This window comes from Crotalus tigris, unplaced genomic scaffold, assembly GCF_016545835.1.
Source record: "Crotalus tigris isolate CLP2741 ecotype Arizona unplaced genomic scaffold, ASM1654583v1 scf7180000024319.607755, whole genome shotgun sequence".
Classification (NCBI taxonomy): domain Eukaryota; kingdom Metazoa; phylum Chordata; class Lepidosauria; order Squamata; family Viperidae; genus Crotalus; species Crotalus tigris.
The window spans coordinates 504704-526110 of record NW_024100491.1 but is presented as its reverse complement, the minus strand read 5'-3'; the positions used below and the strand labels follow the sequence as shown (position 1 = coordinate 526110).

The 21407-nt window shown below is 35.7% G+C and overlaps 1 protein-coding gene across 3 annotated transcripts in view; it reads right to left on the bottom strand.

Moving 5' to 3' along the window:
• The window catches only part of MXI1 (MAX interactor 1, dimerization protein), a 62522-nt gene that overhangs the window by 9944 nt on the left and 31171 nt on the right, over window positions 1-21407 (bottom strand). For all 3 annotated transcript variants that reach the window (XM_039325174.1, XM_039325175.1, XM_039325176.1), the window contains exon 4: window positions 217-331. In XM_039325174.1, coding sequence (XP_039181108.1) covers window positions 217-331 — 115 coding nt within the window. The remainder of the gene's footprint in view (window positions 1-216; window positions 332-21407) is intronic.

The window sequence follows — 21407 nt, the reverse complement described above, 5'->3', positions numbered from 1 at the left end:
TTCTATAATTTCTATACCAGACTGCCTTAGGGAGCAAACAAATTCTGCAAATTTACTGAGAAAAATAGTGCCACAAAAATGCTGGGACATGCTTTTAAAGGTATTATACCAACGTCATGATGTGAACTCTCTGAGGAAGATGATAATCTTACCTGCAATTATGGCTAGTGGGGTAACCGAAATATTATTATAAATGGAAACTGATGCTCCTCTTACCTTAATGTGTGCTTTGGCTTTGTTAAGCAATCCAAGGGTTGTGTGTCTGGTGCAGTCAGGTCCTAATGGTATCAGAACTTTTAAGCGTTCTAGACATAGGCGGAGATGGGCTCGTCTGGGAGGAAAAAGTGCAGAGATACATTGTGAACTGAAACTTGCCTCCTTCAAATAGCTTCCTAAATAATATCGCATTGGCTTCTAGTGTAAAATGTGGGAACACTTTGAGGTCGGTGTTCTAATAAGCATAGCTGGTGACTCTGACAGGTATTTGGAAAAAAAATTTGTAGCATATTGAATTATTTCACCACTGAAATTTAATATCATTCATCTTAACTGGCAAATTCTGATAGTTCCATGTTACTCCAGTGGACACTACAATGCTCAAAGAAAAATAAATAAATGCCTACAATGCATTCCTTTCTTTTTATTTTGCAGTGGAAATTAAAATGGTTGACAATCTCGGTTCCTCTTTGTTTTCACCCACGTACTTTGCTTGAACTCCTCATGATTACTTTAACAAAGAAAGGGAAGACTGCAGCAACTTGCCACTCTACATTTTTAACACAACCCACTTTTTCTAAAGTGGCATTCCCCAGAATGAGTTGGACTAGAATTCCCACTTTGATCAATGGATCTGGAGATTATCAAATTTGAGCAAAGTTGCTGCATTTTTTTTATGCTTTCTTCATTTCTAACCTTATAGAAAAAGTGCTGCGATGTGATTAAAACATTTCAGCAAGATAACTGCAAAACAATTGTTAAATTATTTGGCTTCTGTCTTATTTATTTAGGCTATTCCATGCATAGATCTATGCAACTACCCAATTTACCATTCTCAATGAAAACATTAGTATGACTGCTAGCCAGTGCTTTTTTTTCTAAAAAAAAAAAAAAAAGTGCCGGAACTCACACACATCATACAACCCGCCTTGCCTGCCCTACAAGGTTCCATCCAAAAAAGTGCCGGAACTCCATTATGGGTGTTCTATGAGAAAAAAAGCCCTGCTGCTAGCAATCTCCTCCACACACATTTCCAAAATTCCAGCTGCCCAACTGATTCATGCTCAGCTGCATCCTTGTGCCCCCATATTCGGAGTTGGTAATTATTCGGAGTTGGTAATGTGCCTCTGAATTGGCAACTCCAGTTTTTATATGTTAGTTAGAGGACAAGATGATTTGTCATTTAATTGGTTCATATAATTTGGTATGAGAGGCAAAGGTACAGAAACTAGAATCTTGTGTTTCCACACATAAATATAGAAGATGGAGAATTCTTGCATGTTGTAGAAGAACCATCCATAAAATACATTGCTCTACACTAAGAAAATTAATAAGAGACATCCATACAAATAAGGCAACAGATTTGCCCATATATTTGGAGAATATTAACTTGCCAGCTTCTACAACTACTATCCTGAATCAAAGGAACATCCTCTTTCATTGAAAATGTGATTACTTGTGTTGGTTAAACAAGAGATGGCCATTATATAAAGCTGTTGGAGAATTTTTATTATTTCTAACTTTAATTCTGGCTACAGTAGTAAAGAAACCTAAACATGCAAGAATTTTTTAAAAGTGACTTTAGGCCAGTCAGAAAAATAAATATCATCCCTATTTTCCCTAAATCCTCTCACTAACTTGCAACATCCAGTTACTGTTTTAGAGAACCAGTACAAGATACTTCCTATTAGAAATAATAAGGCGTCTGAATATTGTATGTTAATATTATCATTCAGTGAGTAAAAGGCATACATTTACTGCAGCTTGGCTTTTCCCTGTGCATATAAATTATGTTAATTATGTGTGTCAGATGCCCATCTTTCAGAATTAATTTTCACTAGTAATTTCTTTGCTTTGATCATCAGCTGACACATTGAATCAGGTCCTGATGATAACTCAGCAGAAATGAACACTTCAGCATATCCATATCAGAAAATCCAAAATGCAATTTTAGATCAGAAGTCTAACGCATTATATATTCTTTATACAGAAAATAAAGTGAGTTTGAACTCTTAGTATAGGAAGGGAAATACAACTTTACAAATATAATTCAGTGTGTCTCAGCCTAACTTATCTCACAGGATTACTATCATAAAAACCAAAAAATTGAGGATGAAGCAATGGGTTGCTTTAAGCTGCTTTGGGCCACTAAAGAAAGGCAACATATACATTTAATAAAAGAGTAAGAAAACTGAAATTTGGTAGAATAAGCCTCCCATGATTACAATACAGCAACTGAACAATACTGTTTGTTTTAAAGGAAAATAAGCAATAAAAAGGGAGGAGTTCTACAATGTGTTTAAAAATACACATACCTGTACAGAAACCTAAGAACGAATGTTGTAATATTGTTTAAATCATTTTCATTAAAATAAACAATATTGTGATAGGTTCTATTACTGATCACCCAACTAATAGAAATTGTAAGTGATGTTTCCAAAATGCAAACAGGTATGAAAACATAAAGATGGAAAACCTGAATAATTCCAACTGTGGGCTCTGTATTCACTTCAGGACATTCCTGACATATCCTGCTCACAAATTTCTTATTCAGGGAGAGGCAACATTCACACTCAGAAGTTGAAGAAAGGTACAAAAGAATTAGCTATTCTGGACTGGACTTAAATAATAGGGAAGACTTAATCAGGAAAGAGGACGGATCAAAAACCTTGGAGGAAAGTGACTACATAATTCAGGAGTTCTTTACACACACGCAAGCACGCGTGCGCGCACACACACACACACACACACACACACACACACACACACACCAGCAAGTGCAGGCACATTTGGGAATTCATAAAAGTGGATTTTAATATATAAAATCAGATGTTTAATGTTACATAATTTCCTATATATGAAAAGCAAGCATTCCTTTAATGCTCACATTGCAAATAGGGAAGCTAAGGTTCAGTCAGTGATGGCTTCTAAAAGGCTATCTGGTTAAGAAGACTGCAAAATAATGTGACTTTAGCCTTCTATGCAAATCAAATTACTGCATCAAGACACACAACAAGAGCTGGTCATAAAATGTTCTCTTAAACCAGTTACACAATCACTCTCCATCTGACATTTGACACATCTCTCAAAAGCAAATAATGTAAAACCTTAGCTTAAAATAATGCCCTTCCTCAATACTGCAACACTGAGATTCCATAATGAATTGAGAACATATAAACTGAAATTCATTTTGATTTCAATGAGATGATTTGCTTTTTATTGACAATTAATAAAAGCATTTAATACACTTTTAACCAGCTGCATGGTACTTCAGAGTAAGGGCAAAAGCTTGATCCTTCTCTTAAAGAATCCTTCTCTACTTGAATTTCTATTTCAAAGATGCTGAGGAAAAGCAAGAAAAGACAGGAAAAAATAGCTCCTTCCTGCTCCCCCCAAGTGTGGACTGTTATCCTTAGGATTCATTCTGGTATCACCTAATCCATGTGTTCCACACTGATCTCTGTAAAGTTTTCACTATTCTTTCCTTCATCTTTCCTTCTTCTGAAGAAATCTCCCCAGTACTCATTCACAAGCTACAGCTGAAACTGAATCTTTCAAATCGATAACACAAAATGATGTCAGTCTCTGTTTATGTTCCTAAAAGCCTTCATCGGTCTTGTTCACAGACAAAGGAGAGGAATATGAGAGCTCCATCCACCCAAATGAAGGCTGAAAAATTAATCTGGCTCCTTCACTTACATGTGGCATTTAACAACTGCTATTGTTAATAAACTGAAGAGATGGGAGAGGGGATAAGAATTGTAATTATACCACTGACAAGCAAGGATGATTAAGAGTTTTAGGGTCAGAGGTTTGGCAGTGGACTGTCAGAAAAAAAGCAACATTACAAGAGATACCAGCTTATCAGTATTTCCATTCTGAATGTCCCTCTATTATAAAAAGGCTGTTAGTCATTTAAAAAAACCTCAAACCTTTGGCAAACAACACTTTGTGGCATATTAAAGACCACCACATTGATTATCATATATCTTTTTGTGGATTTGGGGACTTTTCATTGGATGCTCAGGAATATTTTTGTATAATTTTTAAATGTAATTTTTTTTAAAAAAAGGAAAATTCTATTAAAACCAATACTTGATTATTTTTTTGAACTGAAGAGATTCAGGCCTTTAATCCATATTGCTGAGAAGAAAGCCTCTTCTCATGTAACACATTTAAATTGATCTGAAAAATAGTGACCTCAATAAATCATATAGTTGTAAGCCAACATAATGGATAAGGATCCTTATTCAACACAGAAATCCGCATTACAGTATCCTGACAGATAAATGTCCAACTTCCACTTCAATGTCCAATAAAGGAGAAGTTACTACTCTCCTGATGACAGGTCCCATCATCCAACTCCTTTTCTTTAGGTAGATTTCCCTAACATTTAATTGGAATCTACTTTCCTAAAATAATCATTCCATGTTTTGCATTCCAGGAGGATCAAATCAGACTCTGGATTTTCTGTGTTAACACCCTCGGTTTCTCCTCCTAACAATTAGTTTCTATCTGATCATCCATGTTTCTCTTTTTTGAATCTGTTCCACTTTTCTTTCTTTTTTAATCAATATGAAGAATTGTACACTGATTCTTCAAGTGGGATTTGACCAATACAGAAAAAAACAACATGATTGGTTTGCATGATTTGGAAATGATACTTCAATTGATGCTCTCAAATATTCACATCACATTGCTGGCTCATATTTAGATTAAATGCTTTTTAAAGGCTTTTTCACATATAATATTGCCAGATAAATATCCCATATTTTAAACTTCCAGTTGTTGTTGTTTTTTCTCAGTGAAGAAATGTGCATTGGTTTCTACTGAATGTCTTCCTGTTTTTAGCCCAGTTCTCTAACTAAAATGATCATTTTGAAGTTTATTTCTATCAATTTTAATTGACCACTCAATTTTATATTACCTGAAAATGCAAATATTCCCTTCAGGGGAATATTAATTAATCACGTAATTAATTTACAAAAGAAAGACCACAGAAATATGGACCGAACTGAATATCTCATTTCAATTTGAAGTTACACAACAATAATTTGCAAATAATTACAAAGGACTCTATATAACTATATATTGATACCTACAATCTCAACAAGAATTCCTATCCTTTAAACATTATCATGTTTCAGCAGTTTCGTCTGAATTGTTAATAACAGACTACTTGAAAGAAGCTCCTTGCTCACCAATCTTTGTTTTCTTATATCCCAACTCAATATCATGTGCCATTTCAAAAACTTTTGAAAAGAAAAAAAACAAAAGTAAAAAGCACTTAGCAGTATTATTTTCTACAATTAACCTACAACTATTTAAACTAAAGCTTTGCCAACCTCAATATGCATCATCAGAGAAGCCCTGGTGTCCCAGTGGTTAGAATGCAGTATCACAGGCAAATTCTGCACACAGCCTAGAGTTCAATCCTGATGGGCTTACAGTTGACTCAGCTTTCCATCCTTCTGAGGTTGGTAAAATGAGGAGCCAGATTATGAGCAATATGCTGACATTGTAAACCACCCAGAGAGTGCTGTAAAGCACTATGGACAGTATATAAGTCTAGATGCTAATGCTATAGCTATAAATTCAGAGATGCATCACATGAGCCCTATGATAAAAGCATTAATATATATTTAGATCAAGAGGTATAAATTATTAGTACAGGCATCAATGTACAGCATTTAACAATATTTTGAAGGAGGAAATCCCAACATTAATGTATTTTATATGGAACATTATATATGTTCTTCATAAGTATAAAATGTCTAGTGAAGGACAACCAGATTTATATACTAAATGGAATTCATGAATTCTGCTTCAAAGCTATAAATCATAGCATCCACATGTAAAAAGTCTTTGCATCTTCTGACAACCTGGACAGACATTGCTAGTGAACATAGGAAATACAGAATTAGATAGAAAAATGGTCTGACATGACATACGAAAATTGCCTATGTTTCTTTTTACTTATATAAATTGCAACCTTTGGTAATTTAACATAGAGGTCCCCAACCAATGGGTCATGGCCCACTATCAGGCCTTGAACCATTCTGAACTGGGCCGTGGAAGTGGCGAGTGAGCATGTGCATATGTGTGCATCCCCACTTGTGTGAGCAGTGGGCATACACACACGCTCCATTTGCGTGAGTGGCAGCCCCATGTGCCCAACGCTCATGCAAATGGAGCTGCGTACACTTGCCTTCGACTCATATGGAACCATCCCCTCTCCCCACTGGTCCACAAAGCCAGAATGGTTGGGGAACTCTGGTTTAACAGATTTCATCACCTATTAATTTATATGTTACTCTTGGTACTTCTTAATAATGTTAGGAAATAACATTTTCAACAAAACACCCCAATTGTTTTATTGTTGTTTTTAACTGTTTTTTATAATATTTATATATGGCTTCTATGTTTTTATATTTATTTGTACACCACCCAAAGTCGCTCTCTGAGGGGTGGTTTCTAAATAGAATATAGAAATAAAATAAATAAATCACCAAAACATAACATCCCACTAAGATAAGAGGTAAAGTGTTTTTATTCCTACCAAAAGCAATATTTAGCATTCAATCCAGTGCATAATAAAAATGGTTTCACACAGAATACAGAAGGGTAAAAATCCCAATAATGCAGTGCTGATCCTGGAAGAAAAATGGGGAGAATTATACGACTTTCACAGAGATCCGAGAATAAAAAATCATGGAAAAATAATGTTTTCTTGAGATCTAAGGTCTTATCTATATCCTGGGTGCAGGATAATCCTGACAAGAAGAAATATACATAACTGGGTTCCAATAACAGAAGCCTAGTTCTGAACATGAAATATGACAGGCATGAGAAAAATTAAGTGCCAAAAATGTAATAGAAGAGGAAGCCACATATTCAAAAGCATCACACTACTGCAGATGATATCCAGTCCACAGTACACGAAAGAAATCACAAATAAGTGCTGAGTTTAGCAATACTGCCTTCCAGATGGGAATAAGGAGTCAAACATACTTTATCCCCATTATCCAAATTACTACTCAGTGCAACTGCCTGGTACTTAAAAATACTGGTGATCTTTCCAAAACCTCCTTTAGAAAATTAAATACTTGACTGATCCTATCACAGGTGGGATCTGTTCCATTGCTACTAATATTGTACCATTAACATTTGCATATTATCTTACTAACTTGATTTGTAAACTTTTTCTAAGATGATATCAACCCCACCATGCACATATTCTGTCTTTCTTTGCCGATTGTGTCTACTGTACTTGTATTCTCTTTTCCAAAGTCTGAGCAATAGTTGGGTGGATTCCTTCTAACTGGATAATGTGAATTTGGGACCTACCATTTCTTACAATGGTCTATTCAACCCAAAATAAATCCCTAGTATCTTTAAAATCTTCTGATCATCTATTGAAGTATGAGAAAAGAAAATAAATACAATAATCCTTTCAATCAAAACACCATCAGACCATCACTTGGTAGAGCTTGTTAACATGGAAACCTTTACAAATGGAGGCAACTGTTTTTCAAGGAAGCAGAGTCCCTCTTCAAGGGAGATGGGTGGTTCAGAAATGTGAAATAAAAAGAACCATCACTGGTGGTCCGAAATGTCTTCCTATTATTCAGAAAAACCTCAGCTTCTGTTTCCATAGTGGCTACAAATAATACTCCAGTTCAACCAGTTTGCCACCATGTTCAACCTCTCCATCAAGTATTCCACGTGCCAAGAGGATTCTTGTGCAAGGATCTAAATTTCAATTTTGACACTTGGGTAAGATATTTTACACTTGATAAGCCTGAGTTATTCCAATAAATATATATTGTTTTTATTTTATTTATATTCTAGCCTTTTTCAGAAGCTCAAGATATCTTACAAAGCGCCCTCCTTCATTTTATCTGAACAATCAAGGTGTTTAAAATGCTTTAGTAAGGGTTCGACAGAGAATGAGGTGGCTGGATGGAGTCACTGAAGCAGTAGGCGTGAGCTTAAATGGACTCCAGAAGATGATAGAGGACAGGAAGGCCTGGAGGAACGTTGTCCATGGGGTCGCGATGGGTCGGACACGACTTCGCAACTAACAACAACAACACTCAACAGATTGGATTAGATGGCCTCTGCGTTCCCTTCTATTTCTATAATTCTATGATCTCCCTCTAAGCTTCTCTAAGCATGTTTTTTGAGAGGAAAGGTGACGTGATGAGGCCTTCTTCTTCCTAGTGACCTGCTATGAGAAGGAAAAGTAAACTTACTTCCTCTCTTTTCCTAAATATCTTAATGAAAAGTAACAGGGTTCTCATTTCCTCCAATGATTTGTTTGTCATTGATCCTCTGATCACACTGATCAGAATTTCCTTCAAATCGACAGGCCAGACTGCTTTTTCAAGAGGAAGCACTTCACATCCCTCAGTAATGATTGAACTGTGTTCTGATAAGATAAGAAATTATATGGGTCAAATTCAACTCCAAATGTAAAGTGTCAGTGTCTGGAATTCACAATTTCTACATTTCCATGTAGGATATTTCTAGAAGCCACAAAGATCTTCTTGCATAAGAAGAAAGATTTAACTTACCAGAAGATCCATTTAAAATGGAGGAGGTAAGACAGCGTAACAGGATAACTATATACCAAGGAAAACTAGCTATTCGATTTTGTTAATTCTACAAAACAAACAATTTTGTGAGATTCATTTTGATTGGAAGGTTGAAGAAAATCTACTGCCAGTGAAACCCTCAGTTAGATTAACATGGATGCCCTTTTAAAATTTTCCTTGTACAAAGAGATTCTGTGTGTGCTTGTGTGTTGAAAAGGCATTGTTCTCTCTGCCAGTCTGTGTTATCTCCTTCCTTTAAAGCGTAAAACTCCACACTGCAGTTTATCACAAATTCAGAGAAGCCTCCTCCTCACATTTGGCAAGCAGTTGCCCATCTGCAGAAACCTGCAATTTCAGAGATACTCTCCACAGTTACAAGTGACATCACTCCCTCTGATTATATAATGCTCTGGGAGAAAGCCTATTTTTATGAACACTTACTGCATTGCTTCAGTCTCCTACTGTAGCTTGTGTACCTACAGCAAGATGCAGTTTCTTCTTCGAGGCATACTGACGACAGAAATTCTGCCCGAACCAATGGTTTATTAATATTGTGGAGATCTCATATAGATCCAAAATAAAATAAAAGGGACAATTCAGTGATTCCTCTGAAAGTATTCAGAACAAAATATTACTGGATACAAATTACAACCAATTTCTACATTAGGACTGTCTGTCTAAATGTTTCTTTATTAAAGCAGCTCATAAGCAGCTGTAATTTACAAGAACCAACCAAAACATGAATCTTTTCCCTCTCTTCTCTCAATTATGGCCCCCTAAATTCCTACTGGTGACTGCTGTTGATGCAAAAATGTCAGGTACTTCTCTCATGCCTTTATAATGACGGTTACATTGCATTACAGTTCCCCACACAAGTGATTAAAAAAGTATCCTTATACCGATGCTGCCAGAAGGCATTTAGTTTTTGTTGTTGTGTGAAACCATTTCCATAATGTTTTATCTCACAGTTGTAGTTTTAAGAAGTTTATCTCAAACTAGAACTAAGGAGAAACTTCCTAACAGTTAGAACAATTAACCAGTGGAACAACCTGCCTCCAGAAGCGGTGAATGCTCCAACACTGGAAGTTTTTAAGAAGAGACTGGACAGCCATTTGTCCAAAATGGTATAGGGTTTCCTGCCTGAGCAGGGGGGTTGGACTAGATGACCTCCAAGGTCCCTTCCAACTTTATTATTATTATTATAATATAATAGTACCTTTCCCCAATAACACTGTAATATTTTTCAGCACTTCTGCAGCAAAAAATCAATATATATATTTTTATTTAATTGAACTGGTCTGAGTTTGGAATGGAAACTAAGCAGACTTGACATTTAAAACTTGCTACATATATATATGAATCCAGATCCATACAATGTGCCAGACCACTCACTGTCTAAGGAATAATTAAGGTAATCTTGCATGGATGCAAATTACATGTGTAAATAATTTCATATATTGGAAACATAACGAATTAGATATTTGAAAAAATTGATCCAAAGAGGTAACTGATGTAAAGTATTTAACCCTTGATGTGCATTCTGCTGAAAAGTGGCAAAACCTTTTTTTTGCAGATGTGTAATAATTTCAATTCCTAAGATATAGTATGAGGTATTTGGCATTCCACTTCCTGTTTTGCCATTATTATTGTGGTTCATCGCATAGTTAGCCAGATGTTTAGACAGGATTTGGCATTTTAATCCACCTATTGAGTCCTTCCCAAGAACCTGAGATAGGCAGATGTTTTTTGATGGTGCTAAATGTATCAATGCAGAATGTATATTATGGTACATCGCATAGTCAACCAGACTTTCATACTGGATTGGCATTTTTGCCTACCTATCGAGTCCTTCCCAAGGATCTGAGATAGGCAGATGTGGATGCTTGATGGTGTTACAGGTATTGCCACAGGATATTAAACTGTTCCAAATAAAACCGCCTTTTGCAATTGACTAGTGGTGAATTTGTCAATGCTGATGATGCTCTAGTTGTTTGGAGAATGCACCCAAGGTGCCTATTACTATTGGTACTACCTTTGCTTTCTTTTGCCACAATCATTCTATTTCTATTTGTGGGTCTCTGTATTTTGTAATTATTATTATTAGGCTTTTATCCTCTTTTTATATGCATTTGATAATTATTATTAGTGAATCAAAAGAGAGAGAGAGATGGAGAAATAAGGTTTTAAATCAACTAGCTTCTTTTTTTAAAATTCAGAAAAAATTTCAAGTAAGTTTACAAGCTTCATTTTTTCTATTAGCTAATATATTATACAAAACCTATTAATTTAAATATACCCATATGCAGCCTAACCTAATCACTGTACATATAAAAACAAGAGACTTAAATTAGGGATCAGTTGCACACATACCAGTCAATACAAAATTTCAAGGCAGTATATTAATCCCTTTTAGTACTGTCCATGGGGTTTGTATGGCTGTGAAAGTTGGACCATAAGAAAGGCGGAGCGCAAAAGAATTGAGGCCTTTGAACTATGGTGCTGGAGAAGACTCCTGCGAGTCCCTTGGACTGCAAAGCGTTCAAACAGGTCAGTCCTAGAAGAGATCAACCCCGACTGCTCTTTAGAAGGCCAGATCCTGAAGTTGAAACTCAAGTACTTTGGCCACCTAATGAGAAGGAAGGATTCACTGGAGAAGAGCCTAATGCTGGGAAAGATTGAGGGCAATAGAAGAAGGGGACGACAGAGAATGAGATGGCTGGATGGAGTCACTGAAGCAGTAGGTGTGAATTTAAATAGACTCCAGAAGATGGTAGAGGACAGGAAGACCTGGAGGAATGTTGTCCATGGGGTCGCGATGGGTCGGACACGACTTCGCAATTAACAACAACAACAACAACAATATTAATCCCAGTATTTACTACAAAGTTCTAAATATCAAAAAATAAATAAAATAAAAGCCATGTATTCAACCTGATTCTGGATTCTCCTTAACATTCTCTACAGAATCTAGACCAACCACATAGATTTGTCAAGCATAAATATAATGTTCACAATAATACTATGTGGTTGTGGTTGAATATTGCAGAAAGTTCTTACCCTTAAAAAAGAAAGTGGGGGGAACATCCTGGGGGGGGGAACCCAACCTTTTCTGTTCCAATCAATCCTTAAACTAGAAGCAATGCATTTTTATTTATATACAGAGAGAAAAGAGAAAGAAAATCTTGTATATCCATTGCATAACAAAATCAGCTCCCTTCCTGTCCCCATACAAAAACATTTTCAAAAAACAGCATTACAAATTTCACACACACACAAAAACATAGGGTAGGGAAGCACTTTTAAAAGAACTTACAGCTGCTATAAGCAGCCAAGCCAATTCAAGATAATATTTTGTGACTATATGAATAACATCATCTGCTTAAAATCTGCATGTTTACAGAGACTGCAAAAACATATCTGGGGGCTCCCTTTCACAACATCTTGTGAAGCCATCACATGACTTGACTAAGGTTTGCTTTTCTAACCCAAAAGACAACTGCATTCTTCTCCCCCCTCCCCCACAACCGGCTGCTGTTTTAATGCTGTTTCCTATTGGGCAATCTGCTCTCTAGCAGAAAAAGGACAAAATTCCAAGATTTTGCTAAGTAATAAAAACCAGAAATGGAAAGAACTGCTGAGGATGGCTAGAGCCTGTATTTTCTTGCTGTAGAATGTCATGAGTACTGCAAACTGGGCTATGTACAGTGAAAGAGCTGGGATATCTGCCAATTTTTTTTTATTATTATTATTTTGCATTCTTTCAGAAATGTGGTCCCTTTGAATCAGTGTTAACTCCTGGCAACTGTCTGGATAAGTCGCTGCAGTTTTCTTGGCAAGGTTTTCTGGAAGTAGTTTGCCACTACCTGCTTCCTAGGGCTGAGAAAAGGTGACTGGCACAAGGTCATCCAGCTGGCTTTGTGCCTAAAGCAGAACTAGAACTAATGGTCTCCTGGGTTCTAGCCTGGCACTTTAACCACCACACCAAACTGGCTTGAATGATACCATGATCTAAATTCACACACAACAAGGTCAATAATAGCCCTGGGAGATAATTGATGCTTATTGTTTAGCACTTTTTTGCAACTTTATGCCAAAGCAAGGAAGGAAAGACCACTCAACAATAGGAAGACCAATTTTTACAAAAATATCTTGGTGTACAGTGTAGTGAGCAAAACCAGATTAATGGGGTCTGCAAAAGTGTTAGAAAACAGATATGTGTACCCAGAATGACAGCTGGCTGAGATAGAAAGACACTTCCACTTTAGTGCATTGTACGCTGATGATGTATACATAGGCCTACCTGTACTATATAGCTTGATTTACTTACTAAAGCTGCATGTATCTCAGATATATTTCTGTGAAGTGACTTCTCTCTTTTGTGGGTTACTGCAATGTAGATTATGCAAGCTGATTTAATGGATGGCAATAGCTAATGTAGTCTTGTCTTATAAAAAGACCAAATTGTCCTTTGGTAGCTACTTTTTTATATAGGAAAAGGCTTTCCAGTGTTCCACTGCAGTGGTGATAAAGGCTGTATGTGACAAAATAACTTCTTTTTATATAGATGTACAATATATAGGAATATTTTGTGAATTCTTTGCCTATCTAATATATGGAGTTCTAAAGTTTGGAAACACATTTTTGGATACTGCAGTAGCATTGCTATTAACAAAGTGTTCCTTTTTTAAAAAAAATATATAAAATTAAAAAATCTTACTTAAAAATGTCTAGTTCGAGTACAGGGAGTGTTTTTGTTAATGCAACACAGCCTATAAATGAAGATTTTAAAAATCCACTGAATTTGCCATAAATTTCCATCAACATGTTCTTTTATAGATGTCTCTTTTGGCTCAAACTTTATCTCTCTCTTCCCCACCCCCCAACCTTTAAGGCTTCTTGCTCAGAAGAATGGGGGAAGGGATATAACCCATCAAAATCACACTTTTTTTTAGTTTAGTTACAACTGATATGGTTATTTATGCAAACCGATATCATGATTCTTTCAGCTAACAAAAGTTAAGAACAGGTCAATGAGGGAACAGATCTGCTATACAATTCCTAAAAGGGTCTTGTGACCCAGAATATCCTAAGGGACAAATTGTTCTTTAGATCTGCTTTAAGGGAACAAAGTTGTTTGCCTTGGGAAGGGCTGCATACTTGCAATCATTTCCCGAGAACAGTGTTTTGGACTTTCTCATCATTTAGCCAGAATGCAGCCAGCAGTTTTCACAAAAACTTATTTGGAGTAGGATTATTTTGTTAGGTTTTGATTCTATGCAATTTTTTCCCAGCAATTCACTTTTACAAATATGGAATAGAATAGAATAGAATAGAATAGAACCTTGGAGGTCTTCTAGTCCAGCCCCCTGCTCAAGCAGGAAAACCTATACCATCCTAGACAAGTAACTGTCTAGTCTCTTCTTAAAAATCTCCAGTGATGAGGCGTCCACGATTTCTGAAGGCAAGCTGTTCCACAGCCAAATCTTGCCCAATCTGTACTTGTACTTTTGATTTTTCCTGCATAAATGTAAAACTTTGCTTTTCTCCACATTGAATGGGATAGGGCCCATTGTTCAAGTTTGTCAAGATCTTTTTGGATCCTGAGTTTGTCTTCTGGGGTGTTGGCTACTCCTGTCAGTTTGGTGTTATCTGCAAATTTGAAGAGTTCTCCTTCAATTCCCTCATCTAAGTCATTTATGAATTGTCCTCACTGTCAGGAAGTTTCTCCTTAATTCCAGGTTGCTTCTCTCTTTGATCAGTTTCCAATCATTGTTTCTCATCCTTCCTTCTGGTGCTTTGAAAAATAATGTGACACCGTCTTCTTTGTGGCAGCCCCTCAAATACTGGAATACTGCTACCACATCTCCCCTATTTCTTCTTTTCTTAGACTAGCCAAATCCAAGTCCCACAGCCGTTCTTCATATGTTTTAGTCTCCAGGCCTTTGATCATCTTGGTTGTTCTTCTCTGATTTTTTTTCAAACTCTCAACATCTTTTTTGTGGTATGGTGACCAAAATTGGCTGCAGTATTTCAGGTGTGGTCTTACTAGAGTTTTATAAAACGGTACTAATACTTCATGGGATCTTTATGCCTCTGTTTATACAACCCAGGATTATATTAGCTTTTTTGGTTGCTGCTGCACACTGCTGGCTCATAGTCAAGTGATTGTCCACTAGGACTCCAAGGTCCCTCTCATAGTTACTGTTTTTGAGACAAATCTTGCCCAATCTGTACTTGTACTTTTGATTTTTCCTGCATAAATGTAAAACTTTGCTTTTCTCCACATTGAATGGGATAGGGCCCATTGTTCAAGTTTGTCAAGATCTTTTTGGATCCTGAGTTTGTCTTCTGGGGTGTTGGCTACTCCTGTCAGTTTGGTGTTATCCGCAAATTTGAAGAGTTCTCCTTCAATTCCCTCATCTAAGTCATTTATGAAGATATTGAAGAGTACTGAGCCTAAAACGGAACCTTGTGGTAACCTGCTGCTTACTTCTCTTCATGTGGATGTGGTGCCATTGAGGACTACTCACTGAGTACGGTTTGCCAGCCTGCTACAGATCTATCTGGTGGTGATGTTGTCTATTCCACCTTTTTCTAGCTTACCAAGGAGTAGATTGTGGTCTACTTTATCAAATGCCTTACTGAAATCTAAGGAATAAGCTTGTATATTATTAAGTCACAATGCCAATGGCTAACAGAATAACCAGAGGGACTGGGTTTTCATAACACTGAACTGAACAAACTGAACATGTGGTTTGTTTTAAACCACATTGTGGTTTACTGCCTTATGTAAACCTGGCATTTTGCAATGCTAACTATATATGGTTGCCCTTGAACATCACTCGAAGTTACAAGTTGGTTTCCCGTGTTATACCTCTGTTGAGCAAGCTGTATTGGTTCCCAGTTTCTTTTCCAGATTGCATTTCAAGGTGCTAGTTATTACCTTTAAAGCCCCATGTAGCATAAGAATAGGTTACTTGTGGGACTGAGGGCATTTGTCCATTCCACCAACTAGACTAGGTATGCTCCAGGTCCTTTCAATTCTCCCCTCTAATGAGATCTAGGAAGCACACCTTTTTCAGTGAAGCCCCCATGTAGAACCACTTCCCCTTGAGATACAGGAGCATGCTACTCTCCTTTTAACCTTCCAGAAGGTTACAAAGAGATGATTGTTCCCCAGGCTGAGGACTGAGATAGGGTAAGGTTGGAGGCTGAGGATGGTGGTGTCAACTGCAGCAGAGGAGAAGGGTTGCCATATCAAGGTTTTATTTATTTAATTGGTTTTATATTTGTTTTGGTTTTGTAGTGCTGTTTTGAGCCACCCAGAGTTTTGCTTCTTAAAGTGAGTGGCCATGTGCGATTTATTATATGTACATATGTATTATATTCACCTACTTTTCATAAACAGGCTGTTTATGTTCCACTTTTTCCCTAAATCAATTAAGGTGTTATCTCTGGTTTCTACTTTTTTAAGCTTTAAAACAAATTTGAAGAACAGATGATGAAAAGACATTGACTTGCCAAAGGATACATGGTAAATTTCACTTCTGTATGGATTGGAAATGTCCTCTTCCTGATGTAACTTTCTGATAGAAGGCAAATTACTCTATGAGTATACCCGATTCATATAAAGTTCTCCCACTTATAATTCAACTCTGGTCAGGAATCTTTTGCTGAGTTGTAATTGATGAACCATTCCTAGCTTTGCCAGACTTGACCTTTGGGCACACATCTTACAATAAAAGCCTATCTTTATCATTTAATATCGGACTTATTCTTAAAAAGTATTTTTTGTGAAGTTACATTTAACTTGGATTATCACAATGTTTTCTACATAGCAACACTTTTGAAATCTTCTCTATAATTTCAGATAAAATACTGTAGCAAAAGTACTGATCAAGGCCAATTATAAAGAATATATCATATGATGTTTGACTACCCTCATTTGGAAATACTTCCAAAAATGATTCTTATGATACGTAAGTTTCAAAATGATTTGGCTCTTTTTTCCACACATGTGTCAAGCACTGAAGAAGTCATCTGCCTGCCTAAGTACGGTACCTTCTAAGGAATAAGGTACTTATTCATATCTGATATATTTATAAAGTGTGTTAAAAATGTTTTTCAGCAGCTCTAGCCACACTTTGGATCTCATAACGTATATTTTGTAACATTATTTCATTTAAAATATGTATGTAACTAGCTATCTTATACCAGCTCTCAATCAGGAATTAAAACATGAAAACCACATAAATCCATTAAAACCATAAACTTTAGAAACAAAATTATATGAAGTAAAGAAGGTAAAGCCTTTTCTTTCCAAATGAAGTTCAAATCCTGTTGCTTAAATAACATCAGGTTTCATTCGTTGGCTTTGCTCTTTCCTTAAAGAACACTATTTAGTCCTTCGGAAATTATATTTCTAAAAATTTCCATTGCCTTCTGGTGTTTTTTTTTTTTACATTTTTTTGTATTTCCTAGTGAAGTCCTATCAAAGAACTAACCAGATCCAACGCTATTTAACTTTCTTATATCAGTTATGGTTAGACAAATTCTACATAATCCAAAAGAGAATACCAATTCTGCCTAAACATTTTTACTTGAAGAAAACTTTTATTTCAAAAAGAAAGAAAAACATCTCAAAGAAACAAAAATCCACATTGAATAAGATATCAGAATATATTCTGAATCAACAGGAGAGAAAGTTCTATTAATATAACAAGCTTTTATAGATAATCTCTCTCAAAAATAGTTTTGATTTCCTCCATTTCCTTCCTTAGACTGGCTCAAAATAGCTTCTATTAAAAGCTTTTCCTTTTGTGAACAAAAGTAACAGACTGTTTCTTCAGGAATTTACACTCTGATTCACTACCATCTCACCAAAACATCCTTATGCACTACACTTAAGCTTTGGAGAAGTGGTAAAAATGTCCAAATACTTAAGTATGAAAGGAAAGCTCCAAACAGGAAAACATGAAAGTGGCATGAAATTTAGCATCCATATAGTTACAGTTTATAGTCTCCCCAAATATTTTCAAGTCTTCAAATATTTCCGGGCCTTTAAAACTCAGGATATACATATCAGTCAATAGCATGAGCTTATAAAACAGACAAAAATCCATACAAATATTTTATATTATCCAGTGTTACTTTCAATGAGGGAAATGTAATGCAGTCACAAATCCTATCTGGGCCAGCAGGCTTCACTTTTTTGTCACTTTTATAGCATTTTATAAAAGAAATCTGTTATATTGTGTAGGATCTCCAAGTTAGAATCTTAGTAAGAATTGCCCCTGGCTGAAAGGAGAAAGACAGTCAGAGATTTACACAGCTTTTCCTAATCTAAAGCTCTCAAAATAGATTGAGACTAAAACTTGGTAGGAACAGTGCAAGAATTTATTTATTTTTTTAGATTTTTTTTATCCTGTATTCTGCATTTATCAAAAACTACTGAAGTTAGCAACAGAAGGCTGCCTTTAGGACTCATTTGCTATCTGTAAACCCCATGTCCTCTCACTGATGGCAGTCAAGAAGTTTGGGGCTAGGATGTAAATTTCTCCATGAGCAGGAAAAATCACTTCAGAATCTTCAATGTCTCATGGATAGAAGGTTCCAGAAAAAAAAATTCCTTATTTTTTCCCTCATTCTTTGTTTTTATAATTTACCTTTGGAAACTGGAATTGACTGGAAACCACTGAATGTCTAGACAAGAGAAAGTCAAAGACAGAAAGGGGTTTCCTCCAAGGGATGAGAAGGATGTTCTTTCTTGTTCTGCCTTTTCACCAGAAAAAGTGTTAATTAATCCTATTAGCACCATCATTTTGATGATAGAATATGGTTAATTTACAGATGTCCTAACAATAAGGCATATATTCAGCATCATTTGACTGTTAAAATCATCAAACACAAGTGCAGAATGTAGCCCCCCTAATGTTGCAAATAAATTAACCTGCACATTTCTGAATGGGAGAAAATATATTCATATTGCTTAGAGGGACTGAACGTCTGCAGTATGAAAGTAAAACTCCCCTGAATATTAAGGCCTTACTATTAATCTATAATTTCCTGTTACCAAATAGCTGGCTCACTGCACTCTTTACCTTGCCATGGGCAATGACAAAATTCAACTTGTGAGGAAAAAGAATAAAAAATGCATTGTCAACATTTTCAACATGACATTTGAATGCAAGAACATGCACACTAATACATGCTTTAAGAGAATATACAAGTTTTAAGTAGATGCAAAGCAATTACAAGATTTATTTCAAACATCGTTAAACATGCACAGATTCTCCATTGTGAATACAATGGTTACAGATGCACTTTATCTTGGGGAATTACACCTCAATCTCTCCCCTTTTTTAAAATTACAGCATTACAACATATTTCATAATGACATGTTAAACTTTTGACATAGTCCTCTGCATTCTCCATCTTACAAATTTTCTCTGGAGGGTTGGAACAAATGAGGGACAGAGAACAAGAGCTGAGAAGAAAGTCTAATCATGGGATATTATATTTTATCCAAAATAATTATTTCATCAATCTAGTTATATTAACACTGCGACTAGATTTTTACAATCTGAGAGTTTATGCAGAAAAATAAGTTGACTGCAACTTAGATATTTAACTGAATACAAAAACCTGATCTCTCAGAAAGAACATGAATTCTTTAAACAATGGATGATAATATATTCTAAATGCAAAGAGGGAGATGCAGTGAATTCTGAAGATCTAACTTTTTAGCCAGATTTTTTTAAAAAACAACAACAACACATAGTATTCAATAAAAGCTATACAGTACTAATTCAAAAAATAAATCACCGTTATTTGTGTACATTTGTTTGTATCACATCACCATCACAATCTGATTAATATCCTATCTTTTTATAAAGACATCACCCCTATATCCTTAAATATTTTTATTCAATTTCTTTGAAAATGACTTTCGAACATCATTAGGAAAGCTTAATTTTTAGGTATGGAAACTGTCATATTTAGTTTGACCCAAATAAATCAAGTTTTTTTTATGATGAAATCATAAAAAAGGAACAGATAGAAGTTATTCAAACTGTCTGTCCATGAATGAATGGTAGATAGTGAATGAACAGCCAGTTAAAAAGGCATGGGGAAAATTTTCTTCAAAGCGATAAACTTATATCTCAAATAAAGTTTATACTTTTAAGCCAAAGAAGAGTTAGTAGAGTGTGAAAGAGTTGTGGCGTAGCACAGAAGATTAAAAGAATCATGTAATTTTGTTTCTCAATCTTTGGTAAAATGTTAATATTATGAACAATGCTATAGTAAATAATCAATTTCAAAATACTCTACTTCCATGATTTTGGTCATTGACTGAATAATACCTGGATGAAAACAATTCACATATTATTTAATTCAAGATGCCTCAATTAATTGGATAGTGTTGCCTTTTTTTAAAAAAACTTGTTGATAACTTCTTCTGACACAAATACAATTTTCCCCTCTGACATAGGAGAATTCATGTCAGTCTAAATCAGTGGTTCTCAACCTTTCTAATGCCATGACCCCATAATACAGTTCCCCATGTTGTGGTGACCCCCAAGTGGGTGTGGCCACCAATAAGAGGGAGTAGGACAGCTAGGGAAAAGGGAAAAAAATGGTGGACAGCGTGGATTGGCGACCCCCGTGAAATGGTCGTTCGACCCCAAATGGGGTCCCGACCCACAGGTTGAGAACCACTGATCTAAATGCTACCTTAGCATATACTAGAGAACCTCAGCCAATTTCAAAACATGTTTCTAAAACTGGCTTGTTTCTATTAATCACAGATGATTTATCACAGAACAGGATTTAAATATAATGCTAAATTAATAGGGTTCTGCAAAACATTAAAAAGAGATGTTCTGTAGGCATGTAGACTATTGGGAACAGTCTTCTAAGCAGTCACATAAATCTTGAAAAAATTGCCACTCACTTTAATTATTCAAAGAGAACTGCTTTCAGTGTTGTGGCTGGCTAGAGAAGTGTAAGTGGTTATTTCTATAGTCTGTTCCAGGCATTTTAAACTATATTTTAGTATTATGTCAGCCACTAGCAATGCTTTATCCAATGATGACAATACCAACACATTATTTGAACAAATGAAGAATATTTATTTTCTTTAGTACTGCTCTTCATAGAGACATACATTTATGAAGATTTGGTTTATGAAGTTTAGTTAGTGAAGATCAATATAATGATTTGGCTTGGTATTCTTTAAATCTTCTCATAGCAACATGGACTTTCTCCCCCACTGAATCATTGGAGTATATTGTATAATGTTTAAAAGTCCTACAAGTATGTGAGGCTAATTTAGCAGCTCTTTAGCATAAAAGAATATTTTTGAAATAATGCTCTTTATGGTTAGTGATATTCTTAGAATAAGCTGCAGCAGCATGGAAAATGATTCCCACACTATTTCTATCATACTTCAAGGATATTCCTTTTAGACCTGTTGCTGGGGAATTGAACAAGAGTGTGCATTTTTACACATATCTAGCTCACGGGCTTTTCAGAGGCACCTGGCTAGTCATTGTTAAAATGCTCAAAATAGGACCTTTATACTATTCCATCATG